This window comes from Dama dama, chromosome 27 (assembly GCF_033118175.1).
Source record: "Dama dama isolate Ldn47 chromosome 27, ASM3311817v1, whole genome shotgun sequence".
In the NCBI taxonomy this organism is placed as follows: Eukaryota; Metazoa; Chordata; class Mammalia; order Artiodactyla; family Cervidae; genus Dama; species Dama dama.
In genome coordinates, this window is record NC_083707.1 from 32,435,418 (window position 1) to 32,455,785 (window position 20,368).

A 20,368-nucleotide genomic window follows, 5' to 3' on the forward strand; every position below is an offset into this window, starting at 1 on the left:
CCTTAGATCTTAATTCCAATCATGTTTAGACACAGGAACCTCAAAATCAAGAATACTGATGTCCACTGTATTGTAATATCAAATGGATAATTCTAGTAGTATTTCCTCCCTAATCTTTGTAACAGCTTTTTCTATATTAGCACACCGTATTTATCACTTTACTGCACAATGAACCCACAGGGGGTGCTAATTGGTCATTAATTAAATTTTAGCCTTTCAACACTTTTGTATTCTCCAGTGACTTTATCTGCAGTGAAGTATACAATGTGGCCTCTTTAAACTGCCAAAAATTCATGTCAGCTTTGCTGCTGCCGTGGGTATGATACAGGTGGAATTCAGCTCGAGTGAACACCACTTCAGGACTGTTATAATTCCTTGTGACCCAAAGTTTGCCAACCTTGAATCAAAGCCTACATGCTGGGAAAATATTCAGAAGAGTTTTACGTGACAAAACATTCTCATACACCAGTTTCCTCTTTGAAATAGAATTTGATCGCTTTGTCTAAACATTGTAGTGTGTTAGGGCAGTTCTTCAAAAAAGCCATTATTAACATGATGGAATGATTTTTCTGAGGTCCATCATTCACCGATAAAGCCATTTTCAAATTTAGCTTTCTTAGTGGAAGAATCCCTTTTACTTTACCTCTACCTCAGTGAAGAGATTAACTTACAGGTACAATGATTAACATGGTAACTGAGAAATTTGTTGAGTATATTTCAAAAGATGTGGCTACATCTTCAAAGCTTTATAGTTATATTTCACCCTAGAGCAAAGGATTTTGAAGCAAAATAGAATTTACCTTCAAGAAATTTCTCAACAAGTAAAATAGTGAGATATTAGGCTAGTGTCAGAACTGTGGAATGTGGTTTCAGGATTTTGAATGCAAGCTGTCCCATCATGGGGATTTTACTCCACTAATGAATTAATCACAGCTTGCCTGTGTGGAGCTATTAAAAAATGTTCTAAAGCACATTGATTTTCAAGGTAATTATTATTAGCGTTCAGAAGATTTTGTTTTGGTATTTTTATTTATTTTTTTATTTTTAAACAAAGATGGCCCTTAAGTCCTTTAAAATTCTTAGAATCTCAATATGAAAAACAGCAACAACTAATATTCCTTTATAATGTTTTCACATTTTTCAGCTATAACGTAAAGGTAGCTATGGCTTTTAGAGTAGCAGTAGTGATTTTAGTACATTTTTATATTGCAGTAGTTTAGAAAGCTCTTTCATACAATGTCATGTTTGATTCTAAGACTATTAACTATGAGGAAGGCTAGAATTTTATTATTTATTTTGTTATAGACAAGCAAGTAAAAACTTTAAAAACAGTAATTTCTAGAGTTCATATGCTAGTTATCAGACCTAAACACATAGTAGGTGCTTCATAAATGTTGGCTAAATAAATGAGTAAATGAAATAAGCAATGAAGAAGTGGTTCAAATTCTTTGTGGTATGAGGTCATAAATACAAGACTTCTAAGTAATGAAAACATTCTTTCTAACTCAAAATAGTTGAGATAAAAAGAAAACAGATTTGGGAAATTCACTGTGATGATGGCTGTCATTATTAAAGGAGAGATAAATACGTTAAATGATGTAGAAAGCTCACAGTCACAGCACTGTAAGCAGATGTGTAGCACACGATTGCCAATTATTGAACGCCAAGAGCTTGGTGCTTATCATTAGTTATCTATATCTTTAAGTGAGCCAAAAGATGGGAACAGCAAAGCTGTGCTCACCCCCTGCCCCCCATCACTGGAAACCACTTTTCCCTCTGTCTGGCTTCAGAAACACGCCTCGGTTTCCGTGAGAGAGAGGATGAGTAGTCTTTAACTGGTTTCACGTCAGCTTTTTCCTCTGATTTGAGAGGTGGAGTTAAGTGTGAACTGCTTAAGAATGCACTGTTTTCTGTTTAATTTGGCGGTAGAAGATGGAATTCATTGAGCTCCGTCTGTTCAAGTGAACTTTAAGCAACAGCAAGCAAAACATTTGTACTTCTCTGCACACGTAATAGAAATGTGTCTGGTGAAAGAGCCAGCTTGGCTCTAAAAACCAGGATTACCTAAGGAGGGGCTGAGGCAGGGTGATAACAACTTCTTATCTCTTCTATTGGCTCATCCTAAGCAGTGAATCTCTCTTTTTTTTTTTTTTAAGGGAGTATTGAAAGGAAAAATAAATAGCCTCTGAGCTCTGATATCTGGAATTCATCTTGACTGTGTTAAAAAAATGTGTTCCTCCATTGCCTGTTCCCTCAGTTTGCTATCATTAATGACTGACCACTCTTTTCCCTCATAGCCTGCTAATGCATGTAATTGGTCCTTCCAGAACAATGTGTGATATTACAGAATTATAAAGCATCTGTGAACTATACATAATTGTAAGGTTCACTTTTCTCTTTTGAACACCCAGTAAAGAGTATTCCTTTTCAAGTAGATAAATAAGTTGCATGACAAAGGGGTGAATTTAATGCAGGACTGTGGGTTTTTTCCAAAAGTATGATAGTTATGTTACAAAAGTGGCCGCTTTTCTAAAGCTGTTGACATTTCTGTTGAGAATGAAAGGAAACAATTGTGTAATAATGCATAATGGTTTATTTACAGTGACCATATCCTTCAGCAATTTAGATCATTGATTTAAAAATGTGTTGTGCAATTTGGTTAGGTGATTTTAAATATGATGATGCAGAGTTGTTACTGTGATGACTCTGGGTTAACGGGACAAATATCCTTCTTATCTATGCCTATTAAACACACATTTCAAAATATGTTCTCTCTTGATAGCACCTAACTTCTCTCAGCCTTTGTGTACCCAGAATATTCTCCTCAAGGTTCTCAGTTTAATTATCTTAAGGTGTCTTAAGTTAAGGAGTTCAAAAAGGACTATGAACTCTTAACATAAAAGTTCGCTCCCTCTAGCATGCTGGATAAAGAAAGAACCATTTTCCAGTCAGTGGAAGAACTAACCTGGAAATTTGTTTCGATCTCATGTTTTTACCTATTGTCCTACACTTAAAAAAAATCATCCACTGAATGAACTTATTTTGGTGTTAAATAATGCAATGATTGGGACTTTGCTATTGGCTTTGACAGTAAAGAATCTGCCTGCAATGCAGGAGACGTGGGTTTGAACCCTGGGTGGGAAAGATCTCCTGGAGAAGGAGAAGGGAATGGCTACCCACTCCAGTATTCTTGCCTGGAGAATGCCATGGACAGACGAGCCTGGTATGCTCCAGTCCGCGGGGTTCGCAAAGAGTCGATGACACGTGTACTAACACGAGTACTAACACCAAGTACTAACAGTGCAATGATTGCACTGCTAGTGTTTTAAGCATAAAAGAGGTGATTACAAAAGTCCATACTTGGCTTCAGAATTACCTAGCAAAATACTCATTCCAAGGTTATCTGCCTGTAAAGACCCGAGATTATATCATATGTATGATAATTTAACACAGTCAGCTTGGATTCATGGTTCATTAACTTTTAGATATCACCAACTATTTCTATTTTATTTTCTTGATGACTGAATATACAGCTATGAATGCTTAAGACGCTCTTTGGGCCAATCCTTAAAGCTGATATTCCAGCGGTTCTATTAAAGAAAAGAAAATGCTAAAATATGTTTATACTGCACATATAAGAAGCTTACATGTGAAAACGTTAATACATGCAACACATACAAGTCTTTTTGTTTACATATGCACCTTTTCTTCCAGCAATGATAGGCGCCCTAGAAATGTTCACTAATCTTTGTAACACCCCAGAGGGTAAGTAGCAAGAATTATTATCTTCATATTGCAGGTGAAATACCTAGGTAGGGGCAGATTAAATGACTTGGCCAGGTCACTCTCTAAGTCCATTATGAAGCTAGAAATAAAACTCCAGACTCTTGACTTTTAGTTTTCATTCTGAGTCATTGACCTCCAAAAACAGAGGTACCAGAGCTGTCAGTATTCGGTCTTCTTTTCCACACTTGAAAAGTAACTGGTGATCTAAATCCTGTTCCTGTTAAGGAAATCTTGCACACACATGATACTGAGTTCCCAAAGGGTGGTTTAGCGAGAACCCTGCAGTTACAGTGAATGAACTCAGGTAGCAAAGGACATCAGTAGGCCAGCTTCTCATGGGGCCAACCCTACAAAGAACTAAAAGTATTGGAAGTTTCCATATTTTCAGAGACTCATATCACTTCTTTAACACGTTGAGTAAACCCACTTTGTTATTTGTCTTTCTCCTTAATAATTTCAGGATTGCCCATACTGTTGGAGTCAGCATTCTAAGAGACTTGGTCCCTGCCCTCCAGAAGCATGTACCTTACCCTCTCCTACATTGCAGGCAGATTCTTTACCTTTTGAGCCACCAGGGAAGCCCAACTAAGACCTGCTTGATAGTGCAAAAATTAAAAAAAAAAAAAAAAAAAGCTTTAGCATCACCCCAGACCTTCCTGAGCATCTTCTCCTCCTTTTTCTTTGATTTTTTTTTAATGACTACTTGAGTTGGGCTTGAAAGTGAAAGAAAAGCTGGACCCTCAGCAGCACTTTTCTTCCACGGTGACAGGCTGTAGACGGACATTATCAGCCCCCCATTTGGCTACTGGGCAGCCCCTCCTGGGGTGTATTCATCTGCCTGTCCCCCAGCAGCCAGGATAAAATCACAGCCAATCTTTGCTCTCTCCTCCCAGGTTGATCCATGAGGGGCGATGGCTCATGTCAGAGAGGTCGTACTTTGTGCTCTGGTTGTCTTTTTCCCTGTGCGATCCCTCCTTCTAGCATGACTTCACTTTTCTGTTAGTGAGCACTTTCTCCCATCAATATGACTGAACAGGTGTGGCTCTGCTGCTAACTGAGTTTCCAGCTGTCCTCCTCCGATGCAGACCCAGCAAAATCTGTTGTTTCGTCCTTTCAGGCAGACTAGAGAACCATCAAGCCCGAGATGGAGGTCTTCCTCGCAGGATATGGCAGTTTTGTTGCCAGAAGATGGTCGGGAAAGCCTGGCTGGCTAACAAAGACAGGCCTTCAGCGGCTGGGTGTAGTTCCAGTTCTGTATCCCCTTTGGCAGGAGCACAGAGGCTGCTGCAGTGTGGCCAGCCAGCAAAATTAGGAAATAAGGACCTCTTTTATTTACTCAGGCTGCTGAATCATGGGCATTCCTGTCTGCTTGGAGAAAAGTCAGGCGGCTCTCCTTTCCACTGCAAATCTCAGGAGTGTTCGAGACTTTCATCTCCGAGTGTTCACACACTTGTTTTAATGTGCTTTATGGAAATGCTGAAACTCAGCAAGTACAGTTGCTGTAGAAAAACATCTGCACTAACTGTGCACACACATTTGCATCTTTAAATAGACTTTTAGGCCATGGAGTTGGTTTCCAGCAAACTTGTATCTGTGTATTTTTATTTTTTTCCCCTTTCCTTCTTCCCGTTGTAAGAGGTATAGCTCTCCGAGAGTCAGCTAGTGTGAAGTGATTGATTCCAAAAATTAAAATTTAACGTGGACATGTTAAGCACTTCACATTGAAATGCAGAAAACTTGCCATAACACAAAAAGGCATTCCTGTTAGTAGCACTTAGTGAGTGCTGAAGGGAAAAAAAGTTCAAGTTGACTCAGTAACGGGGATTGAAAGAATCTTCCATAGTTTCTTCCAGATGAAAAAAACAACTTGAAATTGTTTAGGTCTGTAGTAGCCATGTAACCATCGTTTGAGCTGTGCATGCCAAAAAACTTAAGGTGATGGGAATGGGTCGCTTGCAGAGACTAGGGTAGACCTCAGAGAATACTGGCAACACCACCACTAACACAAAGGTCTGGGGCGATACTGATACCCTCAGAGCATGAACTAACACCCCTGGGAGTTTCCTCAGTGAGTTCCTTATGCACCCCAAGGAGAACAGGCTCAGTTACAGTCCTAGCAAATGAGCGTTTTATAATTTTGACTTTAAAACAGGAATCAACTTTTTGTGGAACCTTTGTTGATTCTTCTAAAAGTAGCATTCCCTACTCAAACTTTCTACTTCTGCTCAGCGGCCTCCATTCTGCAGCCTGTGAATCCGGTAGGGCAATTTCCATGTATCTCAGTTACCGAGATACATCATCTGTGATTATCACATCTTTTCGCCAAGACCAAGTAATAGGGACAGGAGAGAGTGAAGAGAAGGTTTCTAGCTCCCTTGAATCTTGGTTTGAGTAAAACCTCTTGATCCTCACCTCACTTGACTGAAACTTACAAGCTTAGGAGAACAGTTAGGTAATAGGTACAATCAGGCATGGCCACAGACAAGAACCTAATTTAAGCATGGTGTCAAGGATTGCACCATGTATATAATAGTCTATTGCTCTATATTTCTTGGTGTGTTGTTATAATAATATATCATGCATAGGCAGAATCTGCAATTTGATAATAGATTCACTTGCTAAATTATCAAGCTTAAGTTCTATTCTTTCAGTATAGATGCATGACTAATTTCTGATTCACTGTTTTCCCCAACTGTACACAGATGATTTGTTTGAAAATATTTTTAAGTGAAACAATAGGATATAAGCCAAAATAATAAATGTGTGAAAAGTGATAGATTTTCTTTCTAGAATGCTGAGCCAAATTTAATAAAATATTATATTTTTATAATGTACATATTATATAAATATTATAATTTTATAATACAAAATTTTTTGTAAAATATTAGAAAATTTTAATTAGGAAAAAATATTTCAAGACTTTGGTTTGTTTTAGGGCTACCAGCTATAGATGGCTTATTTTCTTTAAGGGAAAAGCTAAATCATCAGTGAGGTTTTTTTTGTTTTTAATTTTTCAAAATTGTTTCTCTATATGTTGGCTGACAAGTTTACTCGCATATATTCTTTATAGGCATTTACCTTTAAATTGAGATCACACCAGCAATTCTCAAACTCTTTCTTATGCTGGAAATATGTTGGCTTATAGACGGATATAAATGAGGATGCAAAATCATGTGGCTTTCAACTTGTATTGCGAAGCTTTGTTGCAGTGGGCAGGAATCCAGGAATGGTGTTTGGTTGTTTTCTCAGAGTTAGATGGTTGCCATCTGGCATTGATAGTGAGATGGTGTTGTCATCAGTTTCTAGATGCAGGAAAGGAATGATCCTCATCTGTTTCCTGTGGATAAGCAAGAGGTTGATAATCTAGTAAAATCTTGTTACCTTAAAGAAAGCAGACGTGGAATTTGTTTACATAATGCTCGCCAGTTTCTCCTTTTATGTTAATAATATAGCTTGCTAGTGAACTTCAGCTTTGAAGGATTTTAAAATGTATTTGATCTCATTCTAACTGCATCTTATTAGAATAACCTCAATAATATTCTTAACCAGACCTATTCTAATAGAATCGCTATCTCCACCAACCCTACTCCATGGTCCTTACTTGTTGGCATTTATGAAAAATCTTGCTCCTTTGGAGACTGACAAGCTTTTGCGATGTCTTCTGATCGTGAATGATAGACTAGAATTATTTTGAAAAGTCAGAAAGAGGTTTCACAGTCTATTTAAGAGGTCTCATTTTCCACTTGGATGTTAAGAAAGTGGCAGAAGTAAGAGTGTACACTTGCTGCAAACACGGTTAAAAAAACCACCTAATAGAAGGTAGAGTTACTTTATGGATAGCTCACTAAGGTTATATCTGGCTTTCAGGCTTGTTTATCTTCTCTTTGTTACTCATAAATCTTTCAGCATTTACCATAATCATTTATCACTTTTCCTGTTTCCAGTTTTTCACAAGTTGCTTTGTCTCCACTCACCTCAAAGTGCAGGTCCTGTTTGGCTAAGGAAGTTCATGCTGCTGAAGCTTTAGCAAAAGGAAGAAATGGCGGGCCACCTCTTGAACTTTCCAAACAAAATACACTATTACATTCTGACCCTGTGAAACTCTCATTTTTTTTCTTGATCCTGGCTGATCCTAGCTACATGTAATATCTAGTCGTACCCTTCTCACATCTAATAATCCATTTTCTGGTCTATGCTATTCGAATCTTACAGTTATTGAAGAAATCCTGGTTGTCTTTTATTACACAAGACATAATTATTATTGTGTTTTCTGTCTTCTTTCATGTGCTTACTTTTTAATATTTTTTTGCTGAATGCAATAAGGTCTGTATCAATAAGAACCCCATAAAAGATTTTGGCCTGCAGAATTGCCTTTTCCTATAAAAACAAGCAAAATGCAGAGGGAATTTTTTATTAAATATTAGACATCTGGGTTGACTGCATTAATTTTAAATCATTCTTGTAATATTTCCTCTTTTCATTTGGTCCTTCAGATGCTCACATAATATGCAAATCATTTTAGAATGAATACAAAAGAAACATTAAATATATTAAAATCTGCATTTTAATAAAATTGTCAATGCATAATATATACCTTGCTCCTAAGGAAGAATGATAAAAAGTAATAAAGGGGTAATTTAGACATCGAACTATTTAATATCGTTTTATATTTTACAAGCCAGCAAAAAGTCAACGTAGAAGAAAAGCTTTGGGCTCAGATTTGAAAGTGTTCCATCCAAATAGTCTCTCCTCCTTTTTTTTCCCCTCACAAGGTTCGAGTTGGCCCTGTGTACTTGTTGAAACAGTACAGTAAACTCGTTCTTGAACTCTCGACCCGGAAAGTGAAAAGTTCCCATCTTCTCGTTGCAGATGGAGTAGATGTAGAGGATGACCCCACCTGCTCCTGGCCAGCTTCCTCACCTTCGAGCAAGGACCAGACTTCCCCCAGCCACGGAGAAGGTTGTGATTTCGGAGAGGAAGAAGGTGGCCCCGGACTCCCGTATCCGTGCCAGTTCTGTGACAAGTCATTCAGCCGTCTCAGCTACCTAAAGCACCATGAGCAGAGTCACAGCGACAAGCTGCCTTTCAAGTGCACCTACTGCAGCCGGCTGTTCAAACACAAGCGGAGCCGAGACCGCCACATCAAGCTCCACACCGGGGACAAGAAGTACCACTGCAGTGAGTGCGACGCCGCCTTCTCCAGAAGTGATCACCTGAAGATCCACTTGAAGACTCACACGTCCAACAAGCCATATAAATGTGCCATTTGTCGCCGTGGGTTCCTGTCCTCTAGTTCCTTACACGGGCACATGCAGGTCCACGAGAGGAACAAGGACGGCTCCCAGTCGGGTTCCAGGATGGAGGACTGGAAGATGAAGGACACTCAGAAGTGCAGTCAGTGCGAGGAAGGCTTTGACTTCCCGGAAGACCTCCAGAAGCACATTGCCGAGTGCCACCCAGAGTGCTCCCCGAACGAGGACCGGGCGGCCCTCCAGTGCGTCTACTGCCACGAGCTCTTCGTGGAGGAGACCTCCCTGATGAACCACATGGAGCAGATGCACGGTGGGGAGAAGAAGAACTCCTGCAGCATCTGTTCCGAGAGCTTCCACAGCGTCGAGGAGCTCTACAGCCACATGGACAGTCACCAGCAACCGGAGTCATGCAACCACAGCAACAGCCCTTCCCTGGTCACGGTGGGCTACACCTCCGTGTCCAGCACGACCCCGGACTCCAACCTCTCAGTGGACAGCTCGACCATGGTGGAAGCCGCCCCACCCATCCCAAAGAGTCGGGGGAGGAAGCGGGCCGCTCAGCAGACCCCAGACATGACCGTCCCCTCGAGTAAACAGGCGAAGGTCACCTACAGCTGTATTTACTGCAACAAGCAGTTGTTTTCCAGTCTGGCGGTTCTGCAGATTCACCTGAAAACTATGCATTTAGATAAACCAGAACAGGCCCACATCTGTCAGTACTGCTTGGAGGTACTGCCCTCCCTCTATAACCTCAATGAACATCTTAAGCAAGTGCACGAAGCTCAGGACCCAGGTCTGATTGTTTCTGCTTTGCCCGCCATAGTCTACCAGTGCAACTTCTGCTCTGAAGTTGTCAACGACCTCAACACCCTTCAGGAACACATCCGATGTTCTCACGGATTTGCGAACCCCGCGGCAAAGGACAGCAATGCTTTCTTCTGTCCCCACTGCTACATGGGGTTCCTCACTGACTCTTCGCTGGAAGAGCATATAAGACAGGTCCATTGTGACCTCAGTGGCTCCCGATTTGGGTCCCCAGTGCTTGGGACTCCGAAAGAGCCAGTTGTAGAAGTCTATTCTTGTTCCTATTGTACAAATTCCCCCATATTCAACAGCGTTCTTAAACTGAACAAGCACATCAAAGAGAATCATAAAAACATTCCCTTGGCCCTGAATTATATCCACAACGGGAAGAAATCCAGGGCCTTGAGTCCCCTGTCACCTGTGGCCATAGAGCAGACATCTCTGAAGATGATGCAGGCGGTAGGAGGGGCGCCTGCAAGGCAGGCCGGAGAATATATCTGTAATCAGTGTGGTGCTAAGTACACGTCCCTGGACGGCTTTCAGACTCACCTGAAGACCCACCTGGACACCGTGCTTCCGAAACTGACCTGTCCTCAGTGCAACAAGGAGTTCCCCAATCAAGAGTCCCTGCTGAAGCACGTGACCATTCATTTCATGATCACCTCCACGTACTACATCTGCGAGAGCTGTGACAAGCAGTTCACGTCGGTGGACGACCTGCAGAAACACCTGCTGGACATGCACACCTTCGTCTTCTTCCGCTGCACCCTCTGCCAGGAGGTGTTCGACTCCAAGGTCTCCATCCAGCTCCACCTGGCCGTGAAGCACAGTAACGAGAAGAAAGTGTATCGCTGCACCTCCTGCAACTGGGACTTCCGCAACGAGACGGACCTGCAGCTGCACGTGAAGCACAACCACCTGGAGAACCAGGGCAAAGTGCACAAGTGCATCTTCTGCGGCGAGTCCTTCGGCACCGAGGTGGAGCTCCAGTGCCACATCACCACGCACAGCAAGAAGTACAACTGCCAGTTCTGCAGCAAGGCCTTCCACGCCATCATCCTGCTGGAGAAGCACCTGCGGGAGAAGCACTGCGTCTTCGACACCAAGACGCCCAACTGCGGCGCCAACGGGGCCTCAGAGCCGGGCCAGAAGGAGGAGGTGGAGTTGCAGACCCTGCTGACCAACAGCCAGGAGTCCCACAACAGCCACGACGGCAGCGAGGAGGACGTGGACACCTCGGAGCCCATGTACGGCTGCGACATCTGCGGGGCGGCCTACACCATGGAGACGCTCCTGCAGAACCATCAACTCCGGGACCACAACATCCGGCCGGGGGAGAGCGCCATCGTCAAGAAGAAAGCCGAGCTCATCAAAGGGAACTACAAGTGCAACGTGTGCTCGCGGACCTTCTTCTCGGAGAACGGCCTCCGGGAGCACATGCAGACGCACCTGGGCCCCGTGAAACATTACATGTGCCCCATCTGTGGGGAGCGCTTCCCCTCGCTCTTGACCTTGACCGAACACAAGGTCACGCACAGTAAGAGCCTGGATACGGGAAACTGCCGCATCTGCAAGATGCCGTTGCAGAGCGAGGAGGAGTTCCTGGAGCATTGCCAGATGCACCCTGACTTGCGGAACTCCCTGACGGGGTTCCGCTGCGTGGTTTGCATGCAGACGGTTACCTCCACCTTGGAGCTCAAAATCCACGGGACGTTCCACATGCAGAAGACAGGCAACGGGGCCGCGGTTCAGGCCACGGGCCGCGGCCCGCACGTCCCCAAACTGTACAAGTGCGCGTCCTGCCTCAAAGAATTCCGTTCCAAGCAAGATCTGGTGAAACTGGACATCAACGGCCTGCCCTACGGTCTGTGCGCAGGCTGCGTGAACCTCAGTAAGAGCGCCAGTCCCGGTGTCAACATCGCTCCCGGCTCCAGTCGACCGGGCCTGGGCCAGACCGAGAACCTGGGGGCCGTGGAGGGCAAGGGCAAGGCCGGCGCCCCCAAGACGCGCTGCTCCAGCTGCAACGTCAAGTTTGAGTCTGAAAGTGAACTCCAGAACCACATTCAAACGGTCCACCGAGAGCTGGTGCCCGACAGTAACAGCACGCAGTTGAAAACGCCGCAAGTCTCGCCCATGCCCAGAATCAGCCCCTCGCAATCAGATGAGGTAACTCGCCTTTTTCTGATGCTTGCCCTTTAACCTCTCCAAACATCCCTCTCCACTGTAGGTTTACCCTTTCCTCAGCTTTATTCGTTGTCCTGTGCAGAGAGATGCTTTAGATTGAAAGGCAGTGGTGTTTTTCCGCCATGGCCATTAACAAGGATGGCTTGCTTCTTGCGAAGCAGCAGTTTGGGCTTGAATGGTGCAAAGTAGGACTAATTCCAGACTCCATAGGATACTGTCTTCTCTGTGACTGCAGAGACCGGCTTTCATGCCAACACCACCTGAGATCTGGAATCTCAGTGTAGTTGCACCGCGAGTTGAAATCCCCAGATCCGACTTGTGTGTATACCTGAGAGAGAATGACATAAAAACGAGATGTTATGAGCCGACATGCTGGCTTAGAGTAAATTAAAAAGAATATATATATATATTTGTGGATAACAAATTGGGTAGGGATGGCTTTTTAATATGGTGTTGTCAACCCTCACTGTTTGTCTTTGTCTTCTGGGTGGTGAGGAAGATATTTTCTCACAATAGGAGTTTTTAAGAGCCCCTCCATTTATTAAGCTCCACATGCTCCATGTTCATTTTAAAGGCACTCTCCCCAAGTCTTCACTCTCTGGATTTGGGTTTCAAAATGAACATTTTCTTAGCTGAAGAGTCGTCTTGTGTTCTTCCCCTCCACAGTTGAAAAACAAGTTCATTTACAGTGAAATAGTTTTGTAAGTCATCCTTCCTTGAAGCTGAGCCAAGGATGGCTTGTTTTATTATCATTTCTTTCTGCTTTATCACCTAGTTTCTAATAGCTCTCTCCCCGTTCCTACCTGTCCCTATCTGGAGATCCAACCAAAATGAAAACCCCAGGGAGACCCGTCTCCCTTCAGTCTGAGGTCACCGCCTTTTCCTTATCTTGTCTCTGCACTCACCCCCTCTCTGAGGCCTCCTGCAGCTCCCTGCAGATAGCCATCAGTCAGCTGGTAGGGGAGAGCTGAGAAGAGGAACACAGAGCCCCTCTTCCCCAGATGTAGCCTCTGTGTGAACAGGCAGACTCCCCAGCTTTGAAGTCGCTTTCCCCTCTCTCCTCCGAAAATAAATCCTCACCTTTCTGTCCTCTAAAGAAATGAAATCTTTTCAAACCGGAAGGACGTCGTTTTGATAACGGTTCATGACGCGTGTGTTGGATCAAATCATTTCTTTGGAAGCAAGTATTGCTAGTTGTCATTATATGAACTGAAATGTTTTCCAACTTTTTATATCCATCATGTTTAAACCTAGAGAAAAGTTAAAGGAATAACACAAAGAACAGGTGTGTGTGTGTTCATGTATCCATGTCACAAATCTGCCAGATAGGAACATTTTGTCAGATTTTTCTCTGTCTTTGCAACCTTTTTTATATTAATCTGAGCTATATGGAAGTAAATTGTAGATAACATGTCTCCTAAGAATAAAGGCATTTTCTTACTTAACCACAGTATCGTTAGCCCAGAAATTATTGAAATCAGCTAAAGGTGAAAGGTACTCAGTCATGTCTGACTCTTTGTGACCCCATGGACTGACATCTACCAGGCACCTCCATCCACGGAATCAGCTAAAGAGATGAAATAAATCTGTACTATCTTATATAAGTCTGTATTCAGATTTCCCCAAATGTTTTATTTTTAAATGCTTTTGAACAAGAGTTCTTTTTTTTTTTTTTTTTAAAGGCATGTTTTTGAAAATTATTCCTCTCTTTTGTTTTGTTGTGCTTTACATATATAGAAGGGTTTTTATATTCAGGTTCAATTTAAATAGTGCCTAAAAGGGGTTTTAAATTAATTAATGTGTGTGTGTATGATTGTGGTGGTATGTACGCATTTAAAATCAAGCAAAATTCAGTTCTTGTTTCTTAGTAGATTGTTTTTGGAAAGGAATTTTCCTGTTTCTTCTTATCTGTTCATGGTTTAGATTTTCTGATATTTCTAAATTGCTCTGTATTGTACCATTTAGGGAAATTCCCTGGTGGCTCAGACGATAAAGAATCTACCTGAAGTGCAGGAGACCCAGGTTCAATCCCTGGGTCAGGGAGATCCCCTGGAGAAGGGAATGGCTACCTACTCCAGTATTCTTGCCTGGAGAATTCCATGGACAGAGGAGCCTGGTGGGCTATAGTCCATGGGGTCACAAAGAGTCAAACATGACTTATCAACTCAACAACAACAACATAATACCATTTCAGGTGAAATATTTTAAAAATGAAGAAGGGCATATTAATAGTCTTTGCCTGTTAATTTGGTTAGAGTTGATTTGGGAAATTTGCCTTTTTTAATGGTACTTTTTAAATATGTTGGCCCAATTTATTTATTTCTATTTGTTTGTTTATTTTTACTCTTGGGCTGAAAGGCATGTGGGATCTTAGGTTCCCCAACCAAGATTGAACCTGTGTCCCCTGCAGTGGAAGGTGAAGTCTTAACTACTGGACTGCTCGGGAATTCCAAGGGAAATTTATCTTTGAGGGATGGTCAAGTCTTCAGTTATACCTAAAATCTTAATGATAATTATAAAGCTTAACTATATCCTTCACTTATATAGAATAAAACTTTTTAAAGTACTTTTTAATTTTAATTCTTAACAATACTCTTTTTCAAACACCTAGCTACTGAGGGTTAAAAATGACTCCATGCAAAAGAATACCTTCTTATTAAATCTGAATAATAATAACTTGTAGTAGTGTCTTTAATTGACTAGATATTAAGATTCAGTTGTACATTTTTTCTTTGTGCCTTAACAGTACACTAATCTATTCAACATTTTCACCCTTGTTACTGTTTTTCTTTATTATGCTATTTGTCATAAAAATTTTATGTGCCTACTTCCTTTCTGATACTCTCCACCATAAAAAAATGTAAGTAGACCATATTATTTGGACTTGGAATAGAAAATTATCTAAACATATGTAAAGTTTTAAAAACAATGAGCCTAAAAAATGCATTGATGAGAAAGACATATAATTTTACTTTGTTCTCATTCTTTGTTAGTCAAATTAAGCCTCTATGACTTCTCATTGTGAATATTGTGGAAATTTTTATCAACAGAAGTAAAGGTCTTCACCTTTACAGAAGAGTTTGCCAAAAAGCAGGCATACCAGTTAGGACTAAATTTTATCATAAAAAGAAGTATCATGTGTATGTTCATTGACTTAGATGTCTTAGGTGGAAATTAAAGGACTTAGCAATGTAGGTGGTATTTTCTTCTCTTCTTGCTGAGGATTGAGGCTTCAGAAGAGAAAAGAAGACCTTAGGAGATAATAAAACCTGAATACCAGATATTATCAAGAACCAGGTTAGATTTTTCTGGACTCTGACTTACAGTCACAAAAGGGTAATGATAGAAACTGGAATGCATCTTCCAAAGACTGAAAAAGATAGTTATTTGGTCCAGACTAGAGTACCTATTTAGAAAGGATTTAGATATAATCTATAGAAGGGTAAGTAGTATATAAACCCATATAATCCAAGAAATAGATGAAAGATATGGTATGTGACAATTAAAGAAGGGTAATAGTAAGTAGCTGGTCTGTGATGAAGAAATTTGGAATTGAAGACAGAAGACCTGAGTTTACATTCCCACTTCTTCTGTGTGATGACTTCTGAATTTGTGAAAAATGTTCTCTTTGTACCAAAATTCTATGAGTATTAACCTAAATTTACTGTGGAGACTATGTTTTGAATAAAAAACAGGAGGTGGGGGAAACCTATTCATTTCCATTTGCTCCTCAGAGATTGACCATCATATGAATTTGTATCTGCAGTGATTCCATAAATGGCAGAGAGAATTTGGGGCAGGAAGAACACTGGACAGCTAGCATTTTCCACACATGAAGCACCTTGCAGACTCACTGACCTTTACTACATGTTGAGTAAATGTTGGTTCTTCTTTTGGAGCTCGTTGACACTAGCCTGGCTCCCTGGTCAGGTGCTGCCCCATCTGAACCTCAAAGTGTTGTGTTCTGATGATATTGGAAGCATGTCTCCATCTGCCTTCATTTCCTTAAGGTCCTTCATGGCCAGGTTTCTCTGAGGGTTTATATATTCACATTTCAGTTCACATCATCCCCACTATCCATTGAAATTGCTCTTGCAAGGGTTACCAATTCCATATTCCTAGATGCCTATACGATGCCACAGAATCAAAGCTAGAAGTGACAGCGGCCATCGTCTGGTTAAACTGCCTTGTTTTACAGACAGTGAAACAGACCCAGATAAATGGAGATCTAAGGTCACACAGTTAATAAGTGGTAGACAAGAGGCCCAGAGGATGCAGGCTTTCCAATTCCAAATTCAATGCCGGGCCCATCATAGGCAGATGCCTCGGGGCCATGTCTGGCTGGTGGTTCTCTCAGAACATTTCCCCACCCAGGGTAGTATGACAAGATAGCTGGCTCATGCAGAAACCCACCTGACTCAGTGACCGGAACCTAGAAGGTGTTAAATAAATTCGTGTTCTTCTTCTGCATTCATGTACTATAGGATTGCTACTCTTCTTTTGACCGCATTTGGACTCAAGCCTTGTTTTATTGTTATTGAAGTTTTGTCGTAGATATTCTGAGTGTGTGCGGGTCTATTGTTGTTATTCCACTCCACTTCAAGGTCTGTGTTCTCAAGAAAATTGTTGCTGTCCTGCCAAGATTGCCACTGGTCTCCAGGTTCATCTCCACAACACTCTACAGAGTGGATGACCTTCCCCTTGCTGCGCCTCTGTCTGCCTTCACGCTGTTCCTTCTCCTAGTTTTCTTCCTTCTTCTGCCTTTAGCGATTTCTCATCCTCTGCCTGTTCCAAAAGTGTAGAATTCTTCAGTCCTCCTTCTTCTGTGTCTGTTCTCCATAGCATCTCATCCATTCATGCTTCTGTAACTGTTTCTTTACTAGCATTTCCCAAATATATTTCTAGCCTAGTTCTCCTCTTAATTCCAGATTATTGTGTTCCACTGACAGTTTAACTTTGCCATTTGTATCTCTCTTAGCCTTTTGAAGTTTATTGTGTACTTACTGAACTCTCGATTCTCTCACCTGAAGCCTATCTTTTCCCAAACTTCCATCATTTTTGGTAAAGGGATCCATCCTACACCCAATTATCAGGCAAGAAACCCAGGAATCCCTCCTGGTCCCCAGCTTTCCCTCTTTCCCCATGTCTAATCTGTTAGTTCTATGGATTCTACTTCAGGTGAGCATCCCATCCTCTTCTTTCCATCTCCAAAGCCATCATCATGGTCCAGGCTGCAGTCATTTCAGGATACCTCAGTAGCCTTCTGAGAAATTCCTCTTCTGCCTGCTTCTCATCCAATCTTCCTGCTGAAGTGGGAAGGCATCTTGTGGACATGTCAGTCTATCTCAGGATGTCACATAGAATTCTTCAATGCCTTCCCATTTCTCTCAAATAAAATTCCAACCTCTCACCAGTTTATGACGCCATGCACATCCCGGCCAGCATGGCTGCCCTCATCTGATTCCAGCGCCACCTCCACCTGCTTTGTGCGTAGCCTTCCAGCTTCTGGCGGGGTGGGGTGAGAGGCGTCTGCTTTGGAGTCTTCACCTGTCTTGCTTCCTCACCTGACCTGCACTTCTGAATCAACTTCTCTGTACCACTGTCTCTTTCTAAGCTGTCAAGTGGGCCTTCCCTGAAAATCTTATCAAAGCTGGTCTCCTCCTAAAGATTTTCTTTTTAAAATAGTCATTTTTCTTTACTCATTTATTTCCATCTTCCCTTTTCTTACCTATGAACATCCAACAGCTTATCACAAGAGCTTGATAAATATCAGTTGAATAAATCAACATAGTATTAGTACTTCAAAGTGACAAAATAGTGTATACTCCATCTTTGGATGTATATGCAGGTATTGTTGTTGTTTAGTCTCTAGGTCGTGTCTGACTCTTTGCAACACCATGGGACTGTAGCCCACCAAGCTCCTCTGTCTATGGGATTTCCCAGGCAAGAATACTGTAGTGGGTTGCCCTTTCCTTCTTCAGGGGATCTTCCTGACTCAGGAATCAAACCCATATCTCCTGAATCTCCTGCATTGGCAGGCGGATTCTTTACCATTGAGCCATGTGGGAAGCCCAGGTGCAGGTATATCTAGTAACTAATACCCACAGAGGTAAGTAAGTTTACCCAAAGCTAATGAGATGCTTTAAAATTAGGTGTAATCAAAAAATATTAAATAGGCTAAAAGACTTGAAATTTACAACAATTCAACATCATCTTCGGTGTGAAGGTCCGTTTTAAGTGTCTCAAATTCAATATTCTTCCTTTATAGTTCTTACATTGAAAATAGAAATGTATATGTAGACAATTCAGAGCCTACTTAAGCTCCAGAATTCTTTTTTGATTTGTTTTGTATAATAAAAATTTCCATATGAGGTTGAAAGAAAAATGTCAAAAGTTTTTGTATCTCAAATGGCTGGTGCTAAGTTTTGCTAAGCTAAAGGAGCGAAAATAAATGAGTTAAGTTTCCTCTAAATAAACAATATCTTAAAATTAGGTAGAAAAATTACATGACCAAATAGACATGTAGAATTCAAAATGCTCTTGGAATAGCCTTAGTTGCTTTGCCAAGTTTAATCTGCTTTCAGATTTATTGTTCTTGTGTTCAGTATTTGTTTGGCATCTAGAGTGCACTGGAACGGGGAGTTAATGACCCCTGGCATAAGCATTGAGTGTGGAACATGGAAATGACTGCCTGCCATCCGCTGTGATGCATTAATCATTGCATCATGCGTTGAATTTGCTACCACTGTCATCCCTAGATTGTCCCTGTATTTACTTCCAGTTCTGGATTTTTTTTTTGCTGAGGCTTCCATGTGCATACAATGTCTTGTATAAGTTCTGGAATTCAAAAAGAAGAATTTTTTTTTTTTGGTATACCGCCTTGAATCTTGAATTTCACATCTTTGTTCCTTGAGTACTAGGCAAGAGTCTGAAATCACCCTTTGTAGTGGTAGAATTCTGCTAAGCAGGAGCATTTTACATTTTGGCTGAAATTATATCGAAGTAGAGATTAGTGAGTATACAAGATGCTTTTCAGTAATGAAATGAAATTTAAAGCTACATTCTGGATCTCTTATTATTGTATTGCACCCCCCTTCTACCTAATACAGATGCAGTTTTCTATTGTACTTTTTGTTTCTAGAAATTTAGCAGCCTTTATGGCTTTTAAAAAACCTAAATAGCCAGTTCCATTATTTATATATATTTTTTTTCACTGTTTAAGTGTGCATGTTTCTAAGGGTTCTACTTTTAGTATGTTTGTCTCTTCCCTTACCCTCATTTCCTATTACTGACTTATTATCCCATACAGATGGCTAACATATCAAATTTCAGCTTGCAACCTCTTGTTAAGTACCATCTTAGATTTTCAGCTACCTCTTTGCCATTACCAGTTGAACATTGTGCTAGCCATTTGATCAAATCATAATTTCTTTTTTCTCTCCAACTTTTGTCTGTGTTCCATCATTCCCTTAATTATCCTCATTTGAAGCATTGTGTGCATCTCTTAAATCTTGTGTGGTCTCCTGATCTTTTGAGTCAATCACTCTCCAGGTGCTATATTTTCTCTTCTATTTGCATCTCCCACATTCTCTCTCCCATCCAAGTCTTATCCTTGTAAACTAACTGGTCTCTTTCACTCCCTTATTATCATAATTCTCAACATAAAGCAAATACATGTTAAATGAAAAAGATATCTTTAAAACCCCATAAATTTTAAAATTAAACCACCCATGGAACAAAGAGAAAATAGCAATTAAAAACACTTCAAATGGAAAAATAGCTACCTCTTAAAATTTGTGAGATACAAAGTAAAGTAGTATTGATAGGGAAAGTTATTAGAACATAAAAATATATATTAGAAATTTTTAAAAAACTTAATGAGATAACATCAAACTTGAGACATTAGAACCAGAGCAAGAGAATAAACCCATAAAAAAGTAGAAATGAAGGAAATAGTAAAACTAAGAGCAAAAAGTAATGAAATATAAAACAACAAGGAGGCCAACCAAGTAAAACATGAAGTTTTTTAAAAGACTAACAAAGTTTACAAACTTCTGGCAAGTTTAATCAGGTTAAAATAACAAGAAATAAATAATATGAATAATAAAGGGAGAGCCATAACTTCACATGTGTAGAAGTTAAAAAGATAGTTGGGAAACCATTACACATATCAAAATAACTGAAATAAAAAATGCATGAATTATTGTTTTCAAGAGAGAAGACCAACTGGAACTCTCTTACTTTACTGGTGGGAGTATAATTTTGTATAACTGCTTTAAAAAACTGTTGGGCAGTATATAGCAAAGCTGATTACTAGCTTACTTTGTGATTCATTAATCTAT

General features: G+C 40.8%; 1 protein-coding gene across 4 annotated transcripts in view; it reads left to right on the forward strand.

Annotated features, from left to right (window-relative positions):
* Positions 1-20,368, forward strand: part of ZNF521 (zinc finger protein 521) — a 305,133-nt gene that overhangs the window by 118,641 nt on the left and 166,124 nt on the right. For all 4 annotated transcript variants that reach the window (XM_061130695.1, XM_061130692.1, XM_061130694.1 and 1 more), the window contains one exon: positions 8,656-12,008. In XM_061130695.1, the coding sequence (XP_060986678.1) occupies positions 9,096-12,008 (2,913 nt within the window). In that variant the 5' untranslated portion in view covers positions 8,656-9,095. The remainder of the gene's footprint in view (positions 1-8,655; positions 12,009-20,368) is intronic.